Below are 27,308 nucleotides of genomic sequence, written 5' to 3' on the forward strand. Positions count from 1 at the left end.
GCGTACTTTCAAAATCAAAACATTACATGGTGTCAGCCTCATGTCAGCTCCTGCTGTGAGAGTAAATCATAGAATATCAGGGTTGGAAGGGACCTCAGGAGGTCATCTAGTCCAACCCCCTGCTCAAAGCAGGACCGATCCCCAATTAAATCATCCCAGCCAGGGCTTTGTCAAGCCTGACCTTAAAAACCTCTAAGAAAGGAGATTCTACCACCTCCCTAGGTAACGCATTCCAGTGTTTCACCACCCTCCTAGTGAAAATTTTTTTCCTAATATCCAACCTAAACCTCCCCCACTGCAACTTGAGACCATTACTCCTTGTTCTGTCATCCACTACCACTGAGAATAGATCCGTCCTCTTTGGAACCCCCTTTAGGTAGTTGAAAGCAGCTATCAAATCTCCCCTCATTCTTCTCTTCTCTTCTCAGTTCCCTCAGCCTCTCCTCATAAGTCATGTGTTCCAGTCCCCTAATCATTTTTGTTGCCCTCCACTGGACTCTCTCCAATTTTTCCTTCTTGTAGTGTGGGGCCCAAAACTGGACACAGTCCTCCGGATGAGGCCTCCCCAATGCTGAATAGAGGGGAACGATCACATCCCTCGATCTGCTGGCAATGCCCCTACTTATAATCCGAAAATGCCATTGGCCTTCTTGGCTACAAGGGGCACACTGTTGACTCATATCCAGCTTCTCGTCCACTGTCACCCCTAGGTCCTTTTCCGCAGAACTGCTGCCGAGCCATTCGGTCCCTAGTCTGTAGCGGTGCATTGGATTCTTCCGTCCTAAGTGCAGGACTCTGCACTTGTCCTCATTGAACCTCATCAGATTTCTTTTGGCCCAATCCTCCAATTTGTCTAGGTCCCTCTGTATCCTATCCCTACCCTCCAGCATATCTGCCACTCCTCCCAGTTTAGTGTCGTCTGCAAACTTGCTGAGGGTGCAATCCACACCATCCTCCAGATCATTAATGAAGATATTGAACAAAACCGGCCCCAGGACTGACCCTTGGGGCACTCCGCTTGATACTGGCTGCCAACTAGACATGGAGCCATTGATCACTACCCATTGAGCCCGACAATCTAGCCAATTTTCTACCCGCCTTATAGTGCATTCATCTAGCCCATACTTCTTTAACTTTCTGACAAGAATACTGTGGGAGACAGTGTCAAAAGCTTTGCTAAAGTCAAGGAACACCACGTCCACTGCTTTCCCTTCATCCACAGAGCCAGTTATCTCATCATAGAGGATAATTAGATTAGTCAGGCATGACTTGCCCTTGGTGAATCCATGCTGACTGTTCCTGGATCACTCTCCTCTCCTCTAAGTGCTTCAGAATTGATTCCTTGAGGACCTGCTCCATGATTTTTCTAGGGACTGAGGTGAGGCTGACTGGCCTGTAGTTACCAGTATCCTCCTTCTTCCCTTTTTTAAAGATGGGCACTACATTAGCTTTTTTCCAGTTGTCCGGGACTTCCCCCGATTGCCATGAGTTTTCAAAGATAATGGCCAGTGGCTCTGAATCACATCCGCCAACTCCTTTAGCACTCTCGGATGCAATGCATCCGGCCCCATGGACTTGTGCACGTCCAGCTTTTCTAAATAGTCCCGAACCACTTCTTTCTCCACAGAGGGCTGGTCACCTCCTCCCCATGCTGTGCTGCCCAGTGCAGTAGTCTGGGAGCTGACCTTGTTCGTGAAGACAGAGTCAAAAAAAGCATTGAGTACATTAGCTTTTTCCACATCCTCTGTCACTAGGTTGCCTCCCTCATTCAGTAAGGGGCCCACACTTTCCTTGACTGTCTTCTTGTTGCCAACATACCTGAAGAAACCCTTCTTGTTACTCTTAACATCGCTTGCTAGCTGCAACTCCAGGTGTGATTTGGCCTTCCTCGTTTCACTCCTGCATGCCCAAGCAATATTTTTATACTCATCCCTGGTCATTTGTCCAATCTTCCACTTCTTGTAAGCTTCTTTTTTGTGTTTAAGATCAGCAAGGATTTCACTGTTAAGCCAAGCTGGCCGCCTGCCATGTTTACTATTCTTTCTACACATCAGGATGGTTTGCCCCTGTAACGTCAATAAGGATTCTTTAAAATACAGCCAGCTCTCCTGGACTCCTTTCCCCCTCATGTTATCCTCCCAGGGGATCTTGCCCATCAGTTCCCTGAGGGAGTCAAAGTCTGCTTTTCTGAAGTCCAGGGTCCGTATTCTGCTGCTTTCCTTTCCTCATGTCAGGATCCTGAATTCGACTATCTCATGGTCACTGCCTCCCAGGTTCCCATCCACTTCAGCTTCCCCTACTAATTCTTCCCGGTTTGTGAACAGCAGGTCAAGAAGAGCTCTGCCTCAGTTGGTTCCTCCAGCACTTGCACCAGGAAATTGTCCCCTACATTTTCCAAAAACTTCATGGATTGTCTGTGCACCGCTGTAGTGCTCTCCCAGCAGATATCAGGATGATTAAAGTCGTCCATGAGAACCAGGGTGTGTGATCTAGTAGCTTCTGCGAGTTGCCGGAAGAAAGCCTCATCCACCTCATCCCCCTGGTCCGGTGGTCTATAGCAGACTCCCACCACAACATCACCCTTGTTGCTCACACTTCTAAACTTAATCCAGAGACTCTCAGGTTTTTCTGCAGTTTCATACTTGAGCTTTGAGCAGTCATACTGCTCTCTTACATACAGTGCAACTCCCCCACCTTTTCTACCCTGCCTGTCCTTCCTGAACAGCTTCTATCCATCCATGACAGTACTCCAGTCATGGGAGTTATCCCACCAAGTCTCTGTTATTCCAATCACATCATAATTCCTTGACTTTGCCAGGACTTCCAGTTCTCCCTGCTTGTTTCCCAGGCTTTGTGCATTTGTGTATAGGCACTTGAGATAACCCACTGATCGCCTCTCCTTCAGAAGGTCTGAAGAAATGGTTTTGGTACCTGATACATGGTAAATCCAGTGAGAGTGTCAAAATATTTTCATTCATCGATTATGCTACTTGCCGCTAAAATATCTTGCCATTGAGGTAGGGCAAAGAGAGAACAACAGATGAGCCTGTGTTGAGAGAGACAGATGGAGCTGGGATAAGGCAGAGGGAAATGCAGCTGGCTACTAAGAAGAGACAACCTGAAAAAAAACAACAAAAAAAACCCTGAACTGCCAGTTTATAAATCGAACATGACATAAATGCAGTTGCATCTACAGTGTTATCTACATTTGGCATGGATGGCCTCATTAACTATCCTTATCTTTACTTTGCTTCAGCTATCCTGACTGAGCCCTTCCTTATATCATGAAAATAAATGGTCTTCCCATCTTTGTAATGACACATTCCCTGCTCCATAGTGCATGATGTGTGTGTCTGGGGGTCCATATAAGTGACTTATCTGTGTATAACCTGTACATGCTTAAACACAAAAATCAGTGGGGAGTGGTAAAATGATTCCCTTGAAATCTATGGTATATTTAAATAGAATGCTCCAAGCCAAACAGAGTTCAGAAAAGCTATAAAGTTACATACTTATCTCTTATGCCACAACCTGTTAGAGTAAGGGGAGTTGCATGTTCAATTATGGAAAAATAATTGGACAGTATGCAGATCCCCACTCTCTGGCTGTTAGAAGCCAACTGGAGCCCAGGGGTTTGTATACTGCCTGTATAGTTAGTTCTCAGTAATCATACAGTCAGCATGCAAATTCTTTTGCTCTGATTCAGTTACCTGCATAATTCCCACCCAGATACACGTAAGAAACATACAGTAGTTGATTTGACTTCTTTCCTACCCACCCTAGTCCCGAGCTGAGCTGACCCTGAACTTTGGGAAGTTCCATGGGAGTATGCACACTGTACCATCGCTACAGCCCTCTCTGTGGCAGGCTACTTCAGCTGGCTGTTGGCCATGGTCTTGTCCCAGCACCCCCCTGTCTCCTTCCCATCCCGTTGGGGTAGCTTTTGTCCCTCTTAAGGCACTAGGAGTTACTGCTGATATGCCTGGTTAGGGGAAGGCTCCTTTTATCTTTATCCCTCAGAAGCAATGTAAGAGCCAGTCAGTTTAGCACTCTAACTTTTTCAATGACAAGGGGTGACTTGGAGTCCATTAGAAGCATGGCTTGTTGTGAATGGGAGATCAGGGAACAAAGTATGTTAAAGGTCTTATTCTATATGCCTGGAGCATGCAAAATTACCTTGGACATCAGTGTAGGAATGTTGGCTTTATTTGGATTCAGGAGAGGGCCCTAAGGGTGCACTTGCCTATCTGATGTTGAAAGAAAATATGTTTGTGCCTCATGTGCTGGTGAAATTGTTCAAGCAGCTTATGCATGTGAAAGATCTCTGCTGTAATGTTGTCTAAAGGAGCACTCAAGGACGATAAGGCCATTGCAGAGAAACTAAATGAATTCTTTGCATCGGTCTTCATGGCTGAGGATGTGAGGGAGATTTCTAAACTTGAGCCATTCTTTTTAGGTGACAGATCTGAGGAACTGTCCCAGATTGAGGTGTCATTAGAGGAGGTTTTAGAACAAATAGATAAATTAAACAGTAATAAGTCACCAGGGCCAGACGGTATTCAAGAGTTCTGAAGGAACTCAAATGTGATATTTCAGAACTACTAACTGTGGTTTGTAACCTATCATTTAAATCAGCTTCTGTACCAAATGACTGGAGAATAGTTAATGTGATGCCAATTTTTTTAAAAAGGCTCCAGAGGTGATCCTGGCAATTATAGGTGAGTAAGCCTCACTTCAGTACCAGGCAAACTGTTCGAAACTATAGTAAAGAACAGAATTGTCCAGCTCATAGATGAACATAATTTGTTGGAGGAAGAGTCAACATGGTTTTTGTAAAGGGAAATCATGCCTCACCAATCTACTAGAATTCCTTGAGGGGTCAACAAGCATGTGGACAAGGGGTATCCAGTTGATATACTGTCCTTAGATTTTCAGAAAGCCTTTGACAAGATCCCTCATCAAAGGCTCTTAGGCAAAGTAAACTGTCATGGGATAAGAGGGAAGGTCCTCTCATGGATGGGTAACTGGTTAAAAGATAGGAAACAAAGGATAGGAATAAATGGTCAGTTTTCATAATGGAGAGAGGTAAATAGTGGTGTCCCCGGGCGTCTGTACTGGGACCAATATTATTCAGCATATTCATAAATGATCTGGAAAAAGGCTTAAACAGTGAGGTGGCAAAATTTGCAGATGATAAATTAAATCCAAAGCAGACTGCAAAGAGCTACAAAGGGATCTCATAAAACTGGGTGACTGGGCAACAAAATGGCAGATGAAATTCAGTGTTGATAAATGCAAAGTAATGCACATTGGAAAACATCATCCCAACTATACATATAAAAAGATGGGATCTAAATTAGCTGTTACCACTTGAGAGAGATTTTGGAGTCATTGTGGATAGTTCTGAAAACACCCACTCGATGTGCAGCGGCAGTGGGGAAAAAAGCAAACAGAATGTTGGGAATCCTTAAGAAAGGGATAGATAAGACAGAAAATATAATGTTGCCTCTATATAAATCCATGGTACGCCCACATTTTGAGTACGGCGTGCAGATGTGGTCCCCCTCATCTCAAAAAAGATATATTGGAATTGGAAAAGGTTCAGTAAAGGGCAACAAAAATGATTAGGGGTATGGAACAGCTTCCGTATAAGGAGAGATTAAAATATCTGGGACTTTTCAGCTTGGAAAAGAGACAATTAAGGGGGATATGATAGAGGTCTATAAAATCATGACTGCTGTGGAGAAAGTGAATATGGAAGTGTTGTTTTCTCCTTCTCATAATACAAAAAACTAGCTGTCACCAAATGAAATTAATAGGTAGCATGTTTAAAACGAACAAAGGAAGTATTTCTTCACACGACGCACAGTCAACCTGTGGAACTCTTTGCCAGAGGATGTTGTGAAGGCCAAGACTCTAAAAGGGTTCAAAAAAGAACTAAATAAATTCATGGAGGATAGGTCCATCAATGGCTATTAGCCAGGATGAGCAGGGATGGTGTCCCTAGTTTCTGTTTGCCAGAAGCTGGGAATGGCGACAGAGGATGGATCACTTGATTGCCTGTTCTGTTCATTCCCTCTGGGGCACCGAGCATTGGCCACTGTTGGAAGACAGGATCCTGGATTGGATGGATCTTTGGTCTGACCCAGTATGGCCATTCTTATGTTCTTATGTCGAAATCAGTGAGACATAGGATATATCTGGTGAGTAAATTCAGTTGTACAAGCTTAATGCTGTCACTAGACAACTTAACTGATGCACGCAGTTTCTTCCAAATTTTAAAAATGTTTTAGCAAGGAAAAATGTTTCTAAACTGGATGGTTTGAGGCAGTTCTTTGATCTTTGTCGTCTCCATTTTTTCCTGTAGCAGAAGGCAGTGCCTCTTTCTCATTAAATCCTAGCATTTTGGATCGCTTGTACTTTCACACCTACAGTGTAGAAAGCAGTAGGTACAAATGTTGCCAGGATATATGATCACTTTCCAGTTGCACTTTGATTTCAAACCTTGCTTTACCATTCCCAGTATTGCAGCAGGCTGGTGCCTCAGTACGGTAGTATTCTAGAAGAGCAAAATTAAGATGTTCCCATGGGATGTTGCAAACATAATGAGGCTTTTACATACTTCCCTGAGGAAAGTGGGCAGTACTTACCGTATATACTCATTCATTAGCCCGTTCGTTTATAAGCTGACCCCCCAAGATGGATAGGTAAAAACTGTATGACTCTTTCATAAGCCGACCCTATATTTCAGGGGTTGGCAAACTTTGGCTGCCGGCCCATCAGAGTAAGCCGCAGGTGGGTCGGGACGTTTTGTTCACCTGGAGCGTTCACAGGCACGGAGCCCCTCAGCTCCCTGTGGCCACGGTTTGCCGTTACCAGCCAGTGGGAACTTCCCGCAGCTCCCATTGGCTGGGAACGGCGAACCACGGCCACAGGGAACTGAGGGGCTCCATGCCTGCAGACGCTCCAGTATTACAATATATTAGATATTCAATGATTTCATAGAGTTTCAAATCATCAAATTTTGGTGTAGACCCCTTTATAAGCTGACCCCTGCTCTTTGATGCATCACCTTTTTACCAAAAATACTCGACTTATGGACGAGTATATACAGTAATTGGAGCAGGTTGCTAGATAGCATGAGGAAAGTAATATATATTGTGAGTTCTGCAGGGGTAGCTCCAGCCTCTTCCCAGTGGGAGAGCTGAGGTAGGCTAGACTGAGGTGAGGGGAGCTGCGCTATGCATCTTGTGGGCGCACTTTTTTTTTTTTAAATAATATGCACTTAAACATGTGTTTTATCTGTTATCCTTAAAAGAAGAATAAAAATATATACGGATCGGTTTTAAACTGGTGCAACATTTATTCACAGAAAATCAACAGGAAAAAACTTAAGCCAATAAATAAACAAACTAATAATAACAATAAACAACTGCAAACTTCTGGGGAAAAATTACTATTTAAAGAATATGAATGGTTAATGACTTTAAATCTGAGCGTGTACTGTCTGAAGGAAATAGGATGAAATTCAATCAGGACAAATGCAAAGTACTCCACTTAGGAAGGAACAGTCAGTTGCATGCATGCAAAATGGGAAATGACTGCCTAGGAAGGAGTACAGCGGAAAGGGATCTGGGGGTCATAGTGGACCATAAGCTAAATAAGAGTCAACAGTGTGACGCTGTTGCAAAAAAAGTGAACATGATTCTGGGATGTGTTATAAGAAAGACATGAGAAGTAATTCTTCTGCTCCACTCTGTGCTATTTAGGCCTCAACTGGAGTACTGCATCCAGTTCTGGGCACCGTATTTCAGGAAAGATGTGGACAAATTGGAGAAAGTCCAGAGAAGAGCAATAAAAATGATGAAAGGTCTAGAAAACATGAGCTATGAGGGAAGATTGAAAAAATTGTTTAGTCTGGAAAAGAAGACTGAGAGGGGACATGATGATAGTTTTCAAGAACATAAAAGGTTGTTACAAGGAGGAGGAAGAAAAATTGTTGTTCTTAACCTCTGAGGATAGGACAAGAAGCAATGGGCTTAAATTGCAGCAAGGGAGGTTTAGGTTGGACATTAGGAAAAACTTCCTAATGGTCAGGGTAGTTAAGCACTGGAATAAATTGCCTAGGGAGGTTGTGGAGATTTTTAAGAGCAGATTAGATAAACACCTGTCAGGAATGGTCTAGATAATACTTGTCCTGCCATGAGTGCAGGGGACTAGACTAGATGACTTCTCCAGGTTCCCTTCCAGTCCTAAGATTCTGTGATTATATTTTAAATTTAGCCATTTGCACACGGCTATTTGGAAGTTTTGGAGACTCGGAGCTATAATACAACAACTCTCACTGTGGTCAGTCTGGAGCAGGGGACCTCAATGCTAGAGACAGTTAATTGAGCCACAGGTACTGTAGGAGGTATCACCCAAAACCTTTGGGTTCTGTCCTTAGCAGCAGCTGGAGGAGGGAATGGGGATGAATGTTGGTTCTCTGCAGCTCCTGAGCCCCAACCAGTTTGCAAACCTTAGTGTGGTCAGCCTGGGGCAGAGTACGTGCAGCTGCAGCGGGCATGTGGCAGAGAGCCGCACTCTGTAGATGTGAACCAGGCAGGGAGGAAGTAGGGGAGCCATTTCAGATTTTGGTAGGGGAGGGCAAGTTTAACTGTGATTTCAGGGGCTGCTTAGGCACCTGAAAACTATTTTTTTAGCAGATAATAACTAAGAAATTAGCTGTCAGGAGCACTGTATCTAATTTCTGTATAAAGAAATTTTTATATAATACACACACACACCAATCAAAAACACATTTGGTACTTTGTACACTGTCTTACATAGAGAGAGATAAAATCTGCTTCCTTTCTTTAACAGACATACTGTTACTAGTGGGAGAGTAGTACCATTGTTGCCAGTGTTTCTTTGTTGTGGTGTTTTTGTTTTTGCTTTAAACCAGGAATAAATGCAATTTTTATTTTTTCAGTGTTGGCTTAAACTGTGCATTAGGGGCAGTGGAAATGAGGCCCTTCATTGAAACAATTGGGAAATGTACGACGGCCTACATCATCTGTTATCCCAATGCAGGTGTGTGTTGTGTGCGTGTGTGTACACACAAAGGGAATTAGTCCAGCCTTTCCATACCACTAGAATTAATACACCAGCTAGATAATTTACAGGTCAGTCACAGTGTACACAATGTAGTAGCTCATCATCTTCACTCCATTTTTTTGTTATATTTCAGCACCCCAAAAAAGCTGCTCTTGGCCTAGAAGCTTGTATAGTGTGAATTATTTGATCATTCTCATTAAAGGGTGTATCTCGAAGTTTGACTGAGCAGCTATACCTATCCACTTCAGTCGGAGCAGTTTCAGGTGCATGGTGGATAATTTACCTCTTTTTGGGGCTCAATCCTGCAACCTTTACTCTTCTGAGTAGTCCCAATGAAGTCATTCAAGCTACTTGTTTTAGTAAGGGCTACTTATGTGAATAAAGTTTGAAGGATCAGGCTCTTTTATTGCCCCAAGCAGCTTTAAGCAAACATTTTCTGTGAAAGAGAAGTAGGGATGGATGGGGAAATAAACCTCCGTTACCCAAAACTCCTTTGGTAACATGTATGTAAACTGATTTTATTTTCTAGCAGCTCAAGTATCTGATATTCTAGCAGTTTGCTCCAAAACTTTTCTTTATTCTTTTACTATCCAAAATTTTATTTCCCCCTTAGAGACAGGAGTTGATGCCTGGAAAAGAAAATAATTACTCTGAAAAGCAAGTAGTTTAAGGCCAGGTCAGACTACTACTCGCAACTCTGTAATTAAGAAAAGACTAATACATTTTTTATTTATTAGAAGTGTAGCAACTGCTCAGTTGAAAGGAAATGATGGCACTTTAACAGCACTCAATAGCTATAGTAGCATAGGTGTTAGGTTAAAGGAAATAATTCCTTTAAAAACAACCCCCAAAACTTTCTTCCTACCCTACTGCATTCCACTTTCCAACTATTTAGGAAATAAATGTCATGACTACTGTGAGTTAGAAAAACATTTAGAATTTAACATTTAAAAAAAATTAGTTGTAATGAGGAATCACAAGTGAAGTCACCTTCAGGAGCAACTAATAATAACTCATTGAATGATCACAAGTGCAATAAGGGCATTTTAGTTCTACATGTGCAACTGCTTTAAATGTCTCCTCTTTGTGCGGTTTAAGCACATTGTAATACTCTAAAAATATTTCTCAAGGTCTCCCCAATGCCTTTGGAGGTTACGACGAAACCCCTGAAGTGACTGCCAAGCATATAAAGGTAGGGAATATTTCTCATGAATGGGTTTTACGTGTCACAGTAATAGTAACATTTACTTAATGCGGTCTTACTGTAGCACTTTGTTAATTGGTTCTCAGGCAAGTATCACCTGGGTATTTAGCTGGGGTCTCTTTTGTATGTTACAAACACCACTTTTCCCCAGCAGTTTATAACCAGTTTGTTGAATAGTGGCACTTGCTGACTCAGATCAGGAGAAACTTCTATTTAATGAATTTTGAAACCCTAAGTCATTCTGGCTTTTTTCCCCTCCCATTAAGTTGCAGGAAGGTTGCTTAGCTTGTGAGATCTGCAAGCATTTGCACTCTTTCGCTCTCTCACTCCCTCTATTTTTGGAAATAATTAATCACAAAAGAGGGTAAGCTAACTGAACATAAATCTCAGTGGGTGGGTGGGTTTTTTTTGTTTTTGTTTTTGTTTTCTCGAGTTTCTGTGCAGGAAACTTGCAGTGAGAAAGAAGCTCACTTAGGTAACACTAGCCTGTTAATGGTTTCCAGCCTTTTCCATCCTGGGACACCCCTCCCATCTAAAAGAGATCTTATAGAGCAATAAAGGAAGGGCAGGGTGGTTACAACCCCCTGACAATTGATCATGACCCCCAGGTTGAGAAACCCTGGACTGAGTTGGCAGGCAACACAAATTACAACAGTTGGAAATTTGGTTTCCAAGAGGATTTTCCCACTGATGGAGGAGGAAGCTAGCTACTGACTGTTAACTGTCAAGTAATCAAAATAAAAGTGAATTGAGTTCTGTATATTATCTTGTAATATACAAGTGCTTCAAAACAATTTGTAAAATAGGGAGTTAAGTACTGTGCATGCAAACTGAGCAGCCTTTATGCACTTGGCACTATCTCGCACAGTCATAGCCATTATAACCACTTTTGGGAGAGGAAGAGCTGTCCAGGACACCGGTTTTTCCATTGATCACTCTGCAAAGTGGTATTTGACCTTTGCTGTCCACCTGAGATTAGCAGAGGGGTGTGGGCTTTAAAGTGTCATCAGGAGGGCAGTATCTGAAGCAATGTGGAACATTTGGCCTTGTGTGTTGATTTACACTCACATTTGCAAATTTGGTCCACAGCTTTTAGGCCAGAGACAAGAGGGTTGCCATACTAGCAGCTGGGAGTGAATAAAGTGGAAGGAATAATAAATATTACGGGGAAGTAATGGTACTGAAAACCAGAGGGGTGAAATTCAATGGACTACTTTGAGTTGGGTTTAGTTCAGTAACATTGCTTCATTTCGGTTTTTTTTAGGGAGTTTTAGCTTGCTTGATATTTGGAGAATATAGATTTTCTTACCTTCGTTTTTGTGAGTTGCCTGTTATTGGATGCAGTTATCAACTTGAAACTAAATAGTCTTTTCCTTGCACACAGAGTTTTGCTTTGGATGGTTTGGTCAACATAGTTGGAGGTTGCTGTGGTACCACTCCAGCACATATCAGGTAACTTCACAGGTCATGTTAGTCTATTCAAATGCACAGGAAAGGAAAATGTCCCTGTTCCTCCAAACTGGAGTTCCATGATTTGGGTTAAGACCTCTTCACAAAAAGAATAGACAACCCACTTGAGATCAAGCTGCTGTAGCTTGTGGGCCAGACAGTGTTGTGCTCCTGCATTAGTGGCCTGTTTGTTGCAGGGACTGTAGGGTGGTAAAAACAAGTGTAATACACCTGGTCCCCTGTCTTGACTAAAACTGTTGCAGAATAAAACCCTGTGTTCTCCTTTCCCTTCCTCTGCTGTGCTGCTCCTGAAGCTTTTGTGGGATAATACTACAAAGCTGCTTTGAAGGGAAAAGGAAGAAAGAGACAAAGCCATGGCAAGGATCTGAGAGGGTTAAAATGACAGTCCCATCTGGTCGGGAGAAATGTTTCAGTACAGCCTCACTAGAAATAGTAATTTGGAAGACATCCTTCCTGCATTTATTCCTTCAGTGTTCACAAGAGGCAGATCCCCCTCTCCCACAGGGATAGGGAAAAGCTATCCCTTCTGAGCCATCATTGCTCTGATGCCCTGTGTTAGTGTAGGAGGCATGGCACGTTGCCCTTATTTGATTGTGAAGCCAAGAGAGGGAAGATGGCCATGCTGTCATATTAGTTGTGTTCATCCTGGGTTGCCTCAGGGCCATTAGGAGAAGCATCCCAGCTCAGAGAGTTAGTGAAATCCATCCCTTATTGCTGCTACACAGTAATCCATGTTCGAGAAGTCAGGATTTTGGATGGGAACCTCTGGGGCTGAGCAGTAGTGTGGAGAATCTCTGTTCACCCATAAGTAAGGCTAAGATTTTTGTCCTGGTTATTTGTAGTAAAAGTCACTGACAGGTCATGGGCAATAAATAAAATTTCATGGAAGCCATGACCTGTCTGTGACTTTTGTTGGTGCAGCTCCATGGTTTCTTCTGCCACCATGGTGGCTGGGAGCTGTGGGGTTCCCCCTCTCCCCCTGCGAGGCTGTTGCCAGAATCCTGAGGAGAGCCCCCTGAGGAGTCTGTTGCCCGTCTATGTAACCCTGCCGGGCCCCCGCTGGCTGCCAGCTCTAGTCCCTTGGCCCCAGGGGCTGAAGCAGAAAATGTCATGGAGGTTTGTGGAAGTCACTGATTTGGTGACCTCCATGACATAAGCGTAGCCTTACCCATAAGTAAATGTGGGGGTGGTGATCTTCCATTTTGTATCTGATAGAAGTCTTTAGCTCCATACACTTACTACAGTTTGGATATAACATATTTCTGAAGAACATTTATTTTTGCTTTTGGCTGCACAAAATGAAATGTGTTACCCTTTGGCAGGGCTGAATTACAGAGGAGAGGGGTGTCTCTTTCTAGTACATTTCATTTGAATATTACACAGAAGATTTTGATTTTAATTAAAAAATTATATTCTTAACTCCGGAGCTTTTTCTTGCCTCCTTCTGTTATTCAGGGAGATTGCTGAAGCAGTAAAAACATGTAAACCTCGCATTCCCCCCTCCTTCGTTTCAGAAGGGTATATGCTGCTGTCAGGTAAGAGATAGCATAACAGCTTGAGACTTTCATCTTGTGACATGTACTGAGTTACTGCTCTCTAGAGACCAGAAAGGATGGGCGAGATCCCAACTCCATAGCCAAATACACCAGCTTCTGAAAGTTGTGTATGCAGATCCAAAGTTCACAGCTTGGGCCCATCTCGAGTTATAGCTAAATAATTAGTGAAACTATCAACTTCATAATCAGTAGAAATGTCTCTTAGACCCGACCTACACTGGCCTCAGTCTTGTTTAATAATAGCCTATGTACTTTTCACCAATGGATCTCAAAGCACTTCACACAAAAGGATAAGTATGCTTATCCCGTTGTGCAAATGGAGAAATTTAGGCACAGAGGTGAGCTGATGTGCTGCAGGTCATGTGGGAGGTGAGTGGCAGAGCCAGGAATAGAAGCCAGGTCTCCTGATCCTGGGGAAATGCCCTGTTACTGTATCATGCTGCTGTTTCAGGTTTATAACACTGCTTGACTGGTGCGGATGGAATTAACCCATGGTAAATCTGAATCTAGAATGTGGGTTTTGAACACAGTTTGCTTCTATACACACCAGCTAGCCAAAACTCTCTATAAGCCTCTGGGCCGGCCCTGTAGCCAGGGGACCATATAACATTCGCAACAGTAGCAAGATTTCAGTCCTGTCTCTTCAGGGTTGGGTTTGATTTCTCCAAACCAAAGCAATTCAGCATACATTAAACAAATTGGGTCTTGCCTTAGGGTCTGCAGTAGGAACCTAACTGGTCCCTGTAGGTCTTACTCTCAACTGAGCTGCTGCTGCTTGTCCTTTTATCAAAGACCTGCAGGATACTGCCTGATCTCTGGGTTCAGACCCATTGCTGGGGATGTAGCTAATTAGTCACAGACAGAGAGCAGACTCTTAAAGGGCCATACCACCTTATGTTTCCTGTGTAATGGGAATCATGTTTGATATGTTTCTTAAATCCAGCTGTAAGGCCAATATACAGTATTTGCGGACAAAAGCTTCCAAATATTTTTTTAATGAATTGGGAAATTTTTAATTAGACAAATTAGCCATTGCCCTTGGGAGTCAGTAAGTAAGTTACTCATCATCCTTGTTGGGCACATTTCCAAAGTGGTAGCAGAAGGATTTAATGTCACAGTATGAAGTCACATGAAGGCATTTGCGTGTTTGGAAATAAGCCCTGTCTTCAGCATTATTAATTAATCTTATTGAGGAATTAATATTATATGCCATTTATCATCATTTTAACTTATGGTACTCATAAATTGGGACAGTGTTTTCAAGCTTGGATACAGTTAGTAGCTTAATTTTCAGAGGTGTCGAGCACCTTCTGGTTCCATTGACATGCTTCCATGTAAGCTGCATTTGATCGCTGTCTCTGAAACTCAAGCCAGTTATAAGTTTGAAAATTACAGCTAGGGCTGGTTTATTACGTATGGTGTGTAGTGCAACTACAAAGTTCTAAGGACCAACCTTGCAGCCATTCCACATGCAAAACCCCTTGGTGTTGATGGGGAGGGATGTGCCCAGAAGAACTACAAGATCAGGATGCTAGAGATACCTGAGGGTGTGGCTGTGTAGAGTTCCTTTCTTCTAGAGGTTGTCTCCTATCAGCATATGCGTGCGATGGCCGACCTACACCAGTATTTTCTGACCCTTTGTCTACATTGTAAGGGAGATACAGCTGCTAGAGCCTGCAATTAAAAATTTTGCTGTTGAAAGAGATTTTGTCCATTGCCATGACAATTTTGCGGACGAAATGATGTATTTCCAATTTCAGCTTGATAAATTGAGGGATCCACGTTCCCACAGATAAACCTGGTCTTATCTCTTGGACTGACAATAAATTGCTTATTCTCTACAATGTTTCCATTTTTTCTCTGCATTTTTACAAATGTTTTCTAAAATGTCCCTTTAAGGTCTTGAGCCCTTCAGGATTGGCCCATACACCAACTTCGTTAACATTGGTGAACGTTGCAATGTGGCAGGATCAAAGAAGTTTGCTAAGCTCATCATGGCAGGCAACTATGAAGTGAGCATCCCATTTAAGTTAGGCTTCTAACGCTATTTTTTCTAAACAATTATATGGTTACAGTATTTTTCCATTGCATTGTATTACTAGTTACTTATTAGGTCTACATATAGCCCTCCTCCCACGCCAGCTATAGGAAGGTAAAATCTCCTCTTTAGTTTTCCTGTTTTTTCTCATTGCTCTTCCTTACTTAGGTTCCTGGCTGAGCATAATAGCTGTTGATGAATCCACAGTTAGGGTTTTGCCAAGTTCTTTGTTAGCTAGTGTTATTGAAAGATCTGTTTCTCCTTTAATACTAGCTATATAGCCAGGGAGAAAATAGAAAGAAAATAAATATTTATTGATTTGTGCTATATCTTCAGCAGTCTGGAGCTAGAGATTGAAAGGGGAAGGGGGAGCAGAAGGGGAGGGATGGGGTGGTTTATAGGAAAGGTGCCCAAGAAAAGTTGGTGACTACAACTTAGAACAGTGCCAGCTCAAAATGAAAAGACAGAGGGGCAGATCCTCAGCTGGTGTAAATGTCATAACTCCATTGAGGCAAATGGCAGTATGGTACTTTATACCACCTGAAGATTTGCCCCCAAAGTAAGTTGTTCTATTTCATACCATTGAGATAAGAGCTTTGGTTGGAGTGAGACCTCCTAAAATGTAGCAGCTGAGTCTGGCATGAGATGAGGAAAACTGAACCACAGTTTGTTGGGGCTGCGAGCAATAGAAAGGTGGTTTGGTTTGGTTTTCCGCCCCCCAGATCAATCAAGTGACAAAAACAAAGCAAACAGACATAAGCATTCAAATAATGGAAGAAGGACTCTAATATTCCCCTCCTAACACACACATTGTTTTGCAGCTTAATAAACAGGGGAACAGCCTCCAATAATGAAGTACGTACGGTATGTCTACACAGCGAAGAAAAACCCATGGCTGGCCTGCTCAAGCTCGTGGGGCTCCGACTGTGGAGCTGTTTCATTGCTGTGTAGACTTCTGGGCTCGGGCTGGAGTCTGAGCTCTGGGACCCTCCCACCCTGCAGTGTTCTAGTGCCCAGGCTCCAGCCCGAGCCCAGAAGTCTACACAACAAAGAAACATCCTCACAGCCTGAGCCCCGTGAGCCCGAGCCAGCTGGCACAGACCAGCTGCGGGTTTTTCTTTGCTGTGTAGATCTACCCTTAAAGGCTAAGAAGATTTTAGTTTGTGAATTACAGGTCCTTACTGTAGTCCATTCCAGGAGGCTATTTTCCTGTAATCATTTGCAATTAAAATTGATTGTGACCATGTAAAGCTTTGATCTTTTCAGTAAAATCCATTGCTAACTGTGTTTAAAATTGAAGGCACTAATAGGCCATTGTGACTAAATCATCACATTTTTGCAGACCAAATGACAACAGCTTTGCAGTACTAATGATTTCTGGGTAGGTATATTCATAGATTCCCAGGCCAGAAGGGACCATTGTGATCATCTAGTCTGACCTCCTGTATAACACAGGTCATAGAACTTCCCCAAAATAATTCCTAGAGAATCTCTCTTTTAGAAAAATATCCAATCTTGGTTTAAAAATTGTCAGTGATGGAGAATCCATCATGACTCTAAATTGTTCTGGTAGTTAAAATTTACGCCTTATTTCCGGTCTGAATTTGTCTAGCTCCAACTTCTAGCCATTGGATTGGTTAGACCTTTCTCTGCTAGATTGAAGAGCCCATTATTATGTGTTTGTTCCCCATCTACATACTTACACTGTAATCAAGTCACCCCTTAACCTTCTCTTTTTGTTCAGATAAATAGATTGAGCTCTGAGTCTGTCACTATAAGTCATGTTTTCTATTCCTTTAATAATTCTTGTGGCTCTCCTCTGAACATTCTCCAGTTTAACAACATCCTTCTTGAACTGTGGATGCCAGAGCAGGACACAGTATTCTAGCAGCATTCACACTCATGCCAAGTATAGAGGTAAAACAACCTCTCTACTCCTTGAGATTCTCCTGTTTTTTGCATCCCTGGATCACATTAGCTCTTTTGGCCACAGCTGATCACACTGACAGCTCATGCTCAGCAGATTATCCACTCTCCCCAAAATCTTTTTCAGTTTCCCTGCTTCTCAGGATAGTCTCCCATCCTGTAAGTATGACCTACGTTCGTTGTTCCCAGATGTATACATTTACATTTAGCTGTGTTGAAATGTATATTGCTTGCTTGCGTCCAGTTTACCAAGTGATCCAAATTGCACTAAATCAGTGACCTGTATTTTTCATTATTTACCACTCCCCAAATTTTTGTGTCATAGAATCATAGGATTGAAAGGGACCTTGAGAGGTCATCTAGTCCAGTCCCCTGCACTCATGGCAGGACTAAGTATTATCTAAACTTTTCCTGGCAGGTGTTTGTCTAACCTGCTCTTAAAAATCTCCAATAATGGCGATTCCAAAACCTCCCTAGGCAATTTATTCCAGTGCTTAACCACCCTGGCAGTTAGGAAGTTTTTCCTAATGTCCAACCTAAACCTCTCTTGTTGCAATTTAAGCCCATTGCTTCTTGTCCTATCCTCAGAGGATAAGAACAACAATTTTTCATCCTCCTCCTTGCAATAACCTTTTAAGTACTTGAAAACTGTTAAGTCCCCTGTCAGTCTTCTCTTTTCCAGACTAAGCAAACCCAATCAATCTTTTTCAATCTTCAAAAATTTTTCAATCTTCTCTCATAGGTCATGTTTTCTAGACCTTTAATCATTTTTGTTGCTCTTTGGACTCTCTCCAATTTGTCCCCATCTTTCCTGAAATGTGGCGCCCAGAACTGGACACGGTACTTGAGTTTAGGCCTAATCAGCGCAGAGTAGAAAGGAAGAATTAACTTCTCGAGTCTTGCTTACAACACTCCTGCTAATACATCCCAGAATGATGTTCTTTTTTTTTGTGACAGCATTACACTGATGACTCATATTTAGCTTGTAGTCCACTATGACCCCCAGATCCCTTTCTGCAGTACTCCTTCCTAGGCAGTCATTTCCCATTTTGTGTGTGTGCAACTGATTTGTTCCTTCCTAAACGGAGTACGCTTCCACTTGCTGGATCTTGAGAGGTATCTTCCACAGTTTCCAAATGGAGGACCTGGTATCCATATGAAACTTAAGCTTGTGTGGAATTTCTTCTGGTCCTCTTTTCTCTGGTGGCCAGAGGCTGCCTATTCTCATCTATCTGCAGCAATGTGGAATGCCACTGAGCTCTTGCCTCTGGTGGTTATGAACTGCCAGGACTCCTCACTGACTTTCTCTCCAATTCTTTGGTGGCCAGTTCTATTCTTCTTTGATCCATTCTTCTTTCCCAAACCTGGCTATCTAGGAACTGCTCACCTTCTCCGATTCCCAGGAGCATTTCTACTTGCCCCTCCAAACTGCAAATCTTTTCTTCCACCTACTTGCATTTAATGCACAGGAAATCTCTCTTGGCTTTCAGGCAGAAAAGAGCATGTGGCCACACCTCCACCACTCTTCCATGTCTGGCCTCCTTAATATTACATGTAGAGTTGGAAGGAAAGCCTTTCTCACTCCCACTCTTAACTCCCTCTGAAATGCCTCTGTTTGTGGCTCTCAGGTTTGCCTAGCAAGTGACTTTTTATACAAAGTCTGCCTGTGTAGCTCAGCTCAGCTACATCCCTCACCCATGAGAGCAATTAACCTGTGAGACTTCAAACAGCTGGGCTTCTCAAAGATCCAAGAGTTAGAGCCTCATGACCTTTTACAACACACTGATCGAAGCTCCAAGGATATGTGGGAGGACACCTACTTATCTTATGTCGACAAAGGAACCTTTATAAAACTAATCCAAGAAGGAGACGCTCTCATTTTGATAATCTACAACATAGGGTGAATTCAGAGAGCTTTGTTTGGGAAAGTGAAATAATGTCTCCACCATGACTAACTCATTTGTTCCGCTTATTCATTTTAAATCTCTCCATAGGAAGCTCTGAGTGTAGCCAAGGCCCAAGTTGAGATGGGAGCCCAGATTTTGGATATCAATATGGATGATGGAATGCTGGATGGGCCAAGTGCTATGGCCAGATTTTGTAACTTCATTGCTTCAGAACCTGACATTGCTAAGGTTGTACTTGATTCATCCCACAGCACTTTCAATCAGATTTCTGTTGATATGTGAATCGTATTTTGGTAAAATGTTGATACAGACTGTCATGTTTAGTAAACAGGAAGTGTGTGTATTCAGTTATCCTGCACTAGTTTTGTGATGGGAAAGCCAGAGGCATCAGAATTTTGGGTTCTTTCCTTCCCTTTAGAATAGTGTCGCATGTGCTGAGTGGCATGCAGCAGAATGGCCTCCCACAGAAACACAGGTTTCAAGCACACTCCTTCTGAGCTGCATTGTCTTTTATTGCCAACTCAAAGGCATGCTGCATTTTTCCTTTGGTTGGCAGAGCAGAATATCAAGTCCTTTTTAAAACCACTATGCACAATATAAACTAGCAGTAGAGTGCTGTGCTTAGCAGTTTTCTCATACGTAAATCTCATCTGTCTGCAGAACAAGGGACCAGAGTTCACTGTAGATATAGGAAGGTTCTCCCACATGATACTAAAACCTGCTGATGCCAAGGAATTTGGCTTTCTAAAAACCAATACTTGCATGCTGGAAGATAAGCAGGGGAGGAGAGCAGGGAAGAGAGAGATCTCTGTATAATGTGCATGTTATGGAGGCACCATAGCAGCTCTGTATTTAGAGTTGCATTGAGATTTGCACTGAAAGCAAGTATTCTGGGTGCTATTTTGATGGTAGATTTCTCCTATTTTTTATTCCTATCCTTAAGCAGGCTTGAAAACCTGATGAATTTTGTGTTTGCTTTTCCAGCCTTTTGTTTAAGTTGGTGGTTCTCAGGGAAACTTTGCTGCTAATTTGCACGTCCCCTCTTTATCTTTCTGCTGGATACAGGTGCCGTTATGCATCGATTCTTCAAATTTCTCTGTGATTGAAGCTGGCTTGAAGTGTTGCCAAGGGAAATGCATTGTGAACAGCATCAGCCTGAAGGAAGGTGAAGATGATTTCCTGGAAAAAGCAAGAAGGATTAAGTTGTACGGGGCAGCTGTGGTGGTCATGGCTTTTGATGAAGTGGGTCAAGTGAGTGTCATTTTCTTATTATGTGACAGATTTCACTTCTTGAGATGACCGGCACCCTATTCCCATAGGAGGAGGAGGAGGTAAAGTGGCTGTGTAGTTAGGGTCAAATACGATTAGAGGCCTATACAATCTTAGTAACACCTTCTTCCTCCCCCGCCCCCCCAATCTAGAGACATTTTTGACCTGTTGGCCTGATTGTGTTGAGATAGCACTATATCCATGTGGGTAGTCTATTTGAAACAACTGGATTGATTGAATTGAATATACCACTCCTATAAGACTAAGAGTGACAGAATCAGACCTAAGCCATATAGAGCAGCCCCAGGCCCCATCATAAGAGGCCAAGGTCTGCCAGTAGTAGCAGCAGTATTGGTGTGCCACAAGGCTATGCCATCTGTACTAGATGATGATTGTGGCAGTGGAGTAGGCAGGAATTTTATAGCAGAGAGATAAAATTTCTGTTAAATTCTATAGTTCTTTTCCACTTCAGGTTTCTAGTTCAGAAACTGATTTGGCATATGGTCAGAGAGAGAACTAAGCTCAGATCTATTTGTGAATTAGTTTTGTTCTTGCCAGAGCTGTCTTAAGTTTTGCTGCAATGCTGGAAATGGGGCCCATACCGGAACCGTGGAGTCTCTCTCTCGATCTAACCTACTTCCTTTCTCTAATGGACTGAACCAAGACCCCTCAGCTCTGAACATGCCTAAACTTGGACTTTATAAACTCAAAATCTCATCTTTCCCAAGTTCATGGTGTTCGAATTGGTAACTCTGATTCATGAGAGACCTGCCAACTTAGCTCTGGAGCTTTGGTTCCATCCTATCTCTTGTGTTACACAGCAGAAATGCTTTCTTTTCATACCCCTTCTTTTATTTTTCCAGGCCACAGAAACGGAAACTAAAATTGCAGTGTGCACCAGAGCTTACCACCTCCTTGTGAAGAAAGTGGGCTTCAATCCAAACGATATAATTTTTGACCCCAATATTCTGACCATAGGGACTGGAATGGAAGAACATAACCTGTATGCAATTAACTTCATCAGTGCAGCTAAAACCATAAAAGTGAGGGTTTTTTTGGCTGTTGCTGTTGTTTTTTGTTTTTTTATTATAACTTCATGCAGATCTACTTAAAAAATCCCCAGTGCTTCACAATAATTTACTTCTTAAATTAATAATAGTGGACTACTCCTGTGAACTGCAGTAGTTTCTCAACACTGCTATGCTTCCAGCAGGAAACATTATACATTATGTAGTGCTTTCAATTTAGCTCAGTCCATAAACTGTACCATAAATATATTGGTATTAATGAAATAACGTTCATAAAATGTCAGCACACTGGCCAAAAGGCCCCCCTCAAGACATGTGAAAGCTGACTTGTTTAATTAAGTTCAATTATTGTGACTGGATTAGGTCAGGTTTTTGTCTATGCTATAATGTAAGACTTTCTTTACTTTTTGTTTAGTCACAGTACACCTGTTGGGACACCCAGAAATAAAGGGCAGCACTTGTATAAAGCCATGTCACCCATTCTACCGTTACATTTGAGGGGGCAATGTGATGGGTTCTATTTGTTGCCAGCCCTTGCAAACAGATTCTATTTGAAATATTTTCTGGGAGATGAGCAGGCAACACCCTGTCCTATCTCTGTCCAGGATCAGTTGAACTCAGAAAGCCTTTCCAGTCACCAGATGAGATTTTTGGATTCCAAGCTAGCCCAGTGTATTCCTGTGGCATGACTCTAGCGTTGCGTGTTAAGGCACTTTTGGCAGCGGAAGCACTGAGAATGGAGGAGCTCTTCCAGGTCTGGTTGTTACAGGATGTAGAGGTGGATTAGTTGTCCACCTTTCCAGAAGAGGGCTGTCAGCTGCTCCCTAAAAAACACAATTCAAGTTAAGTGTGTGTGTGTGTGAAGTGGGGACACAGGCCTGCTGAGAGAAGGCAGGCGGATGCTGGGTATGTAAGTAGCAGGGCAATGATTGATTCCCTTTGGGAAGACAATGATTTTGGAGGGTCCTTTATTTCTACACTTCCATAGTCTGAGCTGCTCCGAACCACAGTTGCCCAAAACCTGACCCAGATATTTAACAAACACAAAATAATTCCAAAACCAGGGATAACCTTGGAAGTGTTGGCAGTCAACAGATGTGCATGTTCTGGGCGATGGGTGACTTGCAGGTTTAAACTAGAAGAAATTGTGGATTCTTTGTATTTTGAAGTCTTTAAATTATGATTTGAGGTCTTCAGTAACTCAGCCAGAGGTTAGGGTTCTATTACAGGAGTGCGTGGATGAGGTTCTGTGGCCTGCAATGTGCAGGAGGTCAGACTAGATGATCATGCTGGTCCCTTCTGGCCTTAGTCTGAGAGTTTCTCAGTTTTAAGGAATTAATGAATTCATCCGTATCAGAGATGCATGGTAATTGCCCCCAAAATGCTATTTGACCCATTAACTTTTTGTCCTAAGTGCTAATCCCATAAACATCAGAGTTCTGATTTCAGGGAACTACAGAGGAGTTCTCTGAGGCAGAGTGGGAAGAGATCTCCATTGCATTCACTACAGTCAGGTGTTGATTGCTAGTAGGGCTTGTTGAGGAGTAGTATGGATGTGACTCACCGTACCTCCGCAAAGCAGTCTATTCACAGATCCACTGGCCATGTCACTATCTTCCTCCCTCTCCTCTAGTAAACTGTGGAAGCCTCCCACAGAGATTTCTCTGCAATGAGCAGAGGAGGCAGAATCCTCCTGCACAGGATGTCTGCTGCTTTTAGCCTCCCTGCTGCAAACCTTCAGCTTTGCAGCTACTTTTGGCCCTAGACCTTGGGCCTTATTAATAGGGCTGCAGGTTTGTCATGGTGGTAAGTGTCATTGATACTGTGGTCCCCCCCCCAGTTTGTCCATTACTTTTTATTGTGGACAGGATTTTTCTGTGTGTCTGGGATTTTCTAGGGCAGGAGTAGCGGGGAACCTGGGCCATGGTATGGCCACTTTTCCAGCCACAACCCAGTTTGGGGCAAGCGATCTGGTGGTGCTAGGGCTGGAGTGGGGGCATTGTAGGAAACAGGCCCTGCTTGCATGCTATGACGAGAGCCAACAGACCAGAGGGCAGAGCTGGACCAGCCCCGCAGGATAGGAGCCACCACTGCCGGGTGAGTGTGGGATGAGCTTGTTCCTCAACCTCTTACCCTCTGGGGGCAGGACCCCACCCACTTTAAATGGTGCTCCTGTGACTTTACACCCTATTTACCCTCACCTTGTGACTTTTACTAAATTTACCCTGGCTGTTCTGTGAGTTTTGACTAAAAAATGCAGTGACAGCCCTTCTTCTTAATAAAAAAAATCTAAGAAACAGGATCTAGTTAATATTTGATGACAGATAATTAATTTACAATTTTTGTTGAGAAAGATAATCTGTGAGTTGTTACTATGTTGGATCCATTTTCTTCCTGGTTTCTTTGCTCAGTTTAAGGAAAAGTGAACATGTTAGTGTTGTAGAAAGCAGAAGTTGTCAGATTTTCATAGTGTGGAACACATCTTGAGAGAGCAGCTCCCCTCCTGTTTACTATTATGTGGAACACCCCTCCCAGTCACGATCCCATTCATAATAGCCCATCATCCCTTTGGGAACCACACAAGTTGCTTATGTATTGCTAGGTTGGTTCTTCCTTTTTTTGTTTCCAGCTTCTTCTACAGACATTCAAGTTCTTCTCTGCAAGGAAGAGCCTGGATAACTGTAGAAGCAGTTGGAACCAAGGAGAGGAAGGGAGGCGCTATCATCATATGACTTGCCAACACTGCACAGACCTGGAACAAGTTCTTTGTGGATCATTAGTGCCTCTCCAACACCTCTTCAGGAATCACTTCTGTAAAGTTTGACCATGCTGATATTTTGATCCTGTTCCTAGGAAACACTGCTAGGAGCTAAAATAAGTGGAGGCCTTTCCAATCTGTCCTTCTCCTTCCGGGGGATGGAAGCCATTCGAGAAGCAATGCACGGAGTTTTCCTGTATCATGCAATTAAGGTATGATGTGCTTTCCGACTACATTATTTGTGCTCCACAGATGTGTGGTGTGAGGTTTTATGGATATTGCTGCTGATCTTTTTTCTGTACTCTCAGTATGGCATGGACATGGGGATAGTGAATGCAGGGAATCTTCCAGTGTATGATGATATTCACAAGGAACTTCTACAGCTGTGTGAGAATCTGATTTGGAATAAAGATCCAGATGCAACAGAGAAGCTTTTACATTATGCCCAGGTAACTTTCAGTGTTATGTCATTGTTAACCTTTTGTACAGAACCTAGGCTGTTGCATCTAAGTGCTGACACACCAGGTAAGATTAAAACACACATTTATGTAGCCTCTGACAGGGAGTAGTAGAAGCTGCCCAGTTGGTGTAAGCAGCTCCGTTATTAAAAGCAAATGGGAAAAAAACTGAACCAAATTGAATACGCTTACATCATGCCCTGAAGGTGCATACCAAATCAGAGTGCTTCTGACTCCTAAGGAGAGCCTATGGCAAACGTACCTTCTGTTGAGACTGTTTTGCCTCTGGAGCAGAATTTCATATTGCACTAGGGGCTGGGATCATCCCAGGAAGTGAAGAAGGCTTTTTCTTTTGCAACTCCAGCCCCTACATGTCTTTTTGGAGGACAGAGAGCATTTTGTATGTGCCTGAAAGGTGATCCGGTGGTAAAGGCGTTCTAGTGGGACTCAGATTTGCATTCAGGTGCCAGCTGTGCCAGAGTTCCTGTGTGTTCTTGGGCACGTCATTTAATCTCCCTCTCTTTCTCATCTCCCCATCTGTAAAAGGCGGCTAAAACTATCCGACCCCACAGGGGTGTTATGTTAATCGATGCATTTGTGAGAGACTGGTGATAGGGACCATATAAGTACCTATCTAAAGGAACCTATCTAAAGGTGCCAGATTAACAACCCTATAGACTTAAAGTGAAATTCTGGTCCCATTGAAACTGGTGTCAACCCTCCTGTGGATTTCCAAGTAAGTTATTAGGGCACATTATAGAATAATCCTAAACCAGACTGAAGAGCTATTTCGAATGACTGCAGGCCACACCCCTTATTAAAGATGAGGGGGACTATAGGATGTGTTATTGAAATGCATGGATTGTGTTTGGCCTGTAGGACACAACTATGTCCATGCCTGTATAATAACAAGGGCAGTAAATTTAAAATAACAGGAAAACTTTTCTATCCATGTCATCCCTTGTCCTCATAGCACACACTTTATGTCAGACTTAATACTAGTACTAAGGTTGTTTTGTACAATGCTTTTATTCTTTTAATACCAGTTGATTTACAAGTTCTTTCCTGGATGTGATGGTAAACTGTGGATATTTAAGGTATCTGCAGTTGCAGGGAGGAGAAAAAAAACAACTAGAGCCTTACAATGAAATAGAAGAGCCAAAGGGTGTGAAAAATAAAATAGTTTAAAAGCCAGGTTAACAAAAATATTCTGGAACCTAAACATTCAAATAGGTGCTTTGGAAAATCTCGCTAAGCACCTACGTGAGTTAGGCATCTAAATACCTTTGTAAATTTGGCCCGAAGTGGTGGTGGTGGAAGAACCAAAGGGGATTATTTTAAACCAGAAATATCTCTGTCCAGTAGGCTAAATGTCTTAATTTATGGTGGTGTCCCTTAATGTTAAAGGGAATTAATAGCCCAATCAATCCTATTCAACAGCCCTCAAGAGGGACCACGTAAGTGTTTCTGCAAGAGGCAGACTTTGAATGCAAATAGAGCATGAAAAGCAGTAACATGGTTGGGTAAAGCAGATGGGCTCTTTCTTCTGGTAAATCTTAAGAGCATGGAAAAATACAGTCTCAGTGTGTGAATTGTTACTGTTTCAGATATTGGACTCTCTACCCAGTTCTCAGGGTAGATGTGTTTATTGCAGAAGTTGGAACAGTCCCATGCTCTTTACCAAAAAGAGAGAATCTATCTATTCAGCACATCCCTAAAACCTGAATGAAAATTTAACATAAAATTCCAGTAGGGGATCTGTAGAAAATCCACAACTGACAGCTTTGAAATGTGGCCTGCACTGGAGATAGGAACTTTGGCTTGGGGTTTTTGTATGGCACTTTCTTAGAGCTTTGTATTCTGCTTCAGTAAAGCTTTTGGGTGAGATCAATCTTAGTGCAGGGGAACCATGCAGGACTGTGTGTACTATACCACTAAAGCCCTTCCCTGAGTCTTCAGTGGTATATAAGGCCTTGTGCAGGCCCTGTGCATTGGAATGAATTTCACCCTTCAAAAATGTGTTTCATATGTGTGTTTCACTGATTTGGTGTGGCATGTGTAATTGCTTTGATTTCTGCTCTGCAGAGGGTATTTAACTGTTACTGGATACTGCACCCTGTAAGCGTACATATTTTCTTTATTCCTTCACGTCAACTGTAGAAATCCTTACAGTGCTAACATGCAGTGAGCATGGAAACTGCAACACCAGATCTGACTAAGTCCATCTTTGGTATCCTGCCTCCAACAGCGCTTCAGAGTGAGGCAGCCTCCCTCCACCTCCCCTGCCTGTAGCAATGCACCTTGCCAGTCGTCCAGTGCTGCACACTCGGGTTGTGTGGGGGGGTGGAGATTTCCTCTTTGTCAGTCCCACCTCCCCTGAGGGATCAGGTTGCACCTGAAACATGAGATTCATTCATCTCTTGCATAGCTGCAGTATTCTTAAGGTGAAATCTTGGCCCCATTGAAGTCAATGGGAGTGTTTCCATCCTTAGTGAAGATGGCTTTCCATCCTTAGTGTCCAGAATTATCCTACTGTAAAAATCCATTCATAGTGTGTGCTCCCCCCCCCCCCCCCCAGCAGCAAATTCTATACATTAA

At 42.8% G+C, this 27,308-nt stretch overlaps 1 protein-coding gene across 5 annotated transcripts in view; it reads left to right on the forward strand.

Moving 5' to 3' along the window:
• MTR (5-methyltetrahydrofolate-homocysteine methyltransferase) overlaps positions 1–27,308 on the forward strand; it is a 72,897-nt gene that overhangs the window by 15,199 nt on the left and 30,390 nt on the right. For 3 of the 5 annotated variants that reach the window (XM_043544341.1, XM_037895296.2, XM_043544340.1), the window contains exons 9-18: positions 8,972–9,072; positions 10,227–10,288; positions 11,685–11,752; positions 13,226–13,305; positions 15,226–15,338; positions 19,285–19,425; positions 20,263–20,448; positions 21,330–21,509; positions 24,348–24,464; positions 24,561–24,701. In XM_043544341.1, coding sequence (XP_043400276.1) covers positions 8,972–9,072; positions 10,227–10,288; positions 11,685–11,752; positions 13,226–13,305; positions 15,226–15,338; positions 19,285–19,425; positions 20,263–20,448; positions 21,330–21,509; positions 24,348–24,464; positions 24,561–24,701 — 1,189 coding nt within the window. Of the gene's footprint in view, positions 1–8,971; positions 9,073–10,226; positions 10,289–11,684; positions 11,753–13,225; positions 13,306–15,225; positions 15,339–19,284; positions 19,426–20,262; positions 20,449–21,329; positions 21,510–24,347; positions 24,465–24,560; positions 24,702–27,308 lie in introns of those variants that run through there. The other 2 variants (XM_043544342.1, XM_037895298.2) reach the window with 2 other exon arrangements.

Source organism: Chelonia mydas, chromosome 3 (genome assembly GCF_015237465.2).
Source record: "Chelonia mydas isolate rCheMyd1 chromosome 3, rCheMyd1.pri.v2, whole genome shotgun sequence".
Lineage (NCBI taxonomy): Eukaryota > Metazoa > Chordata > Testudines > Cheloniidae > Chelonia > Chelonia mydas.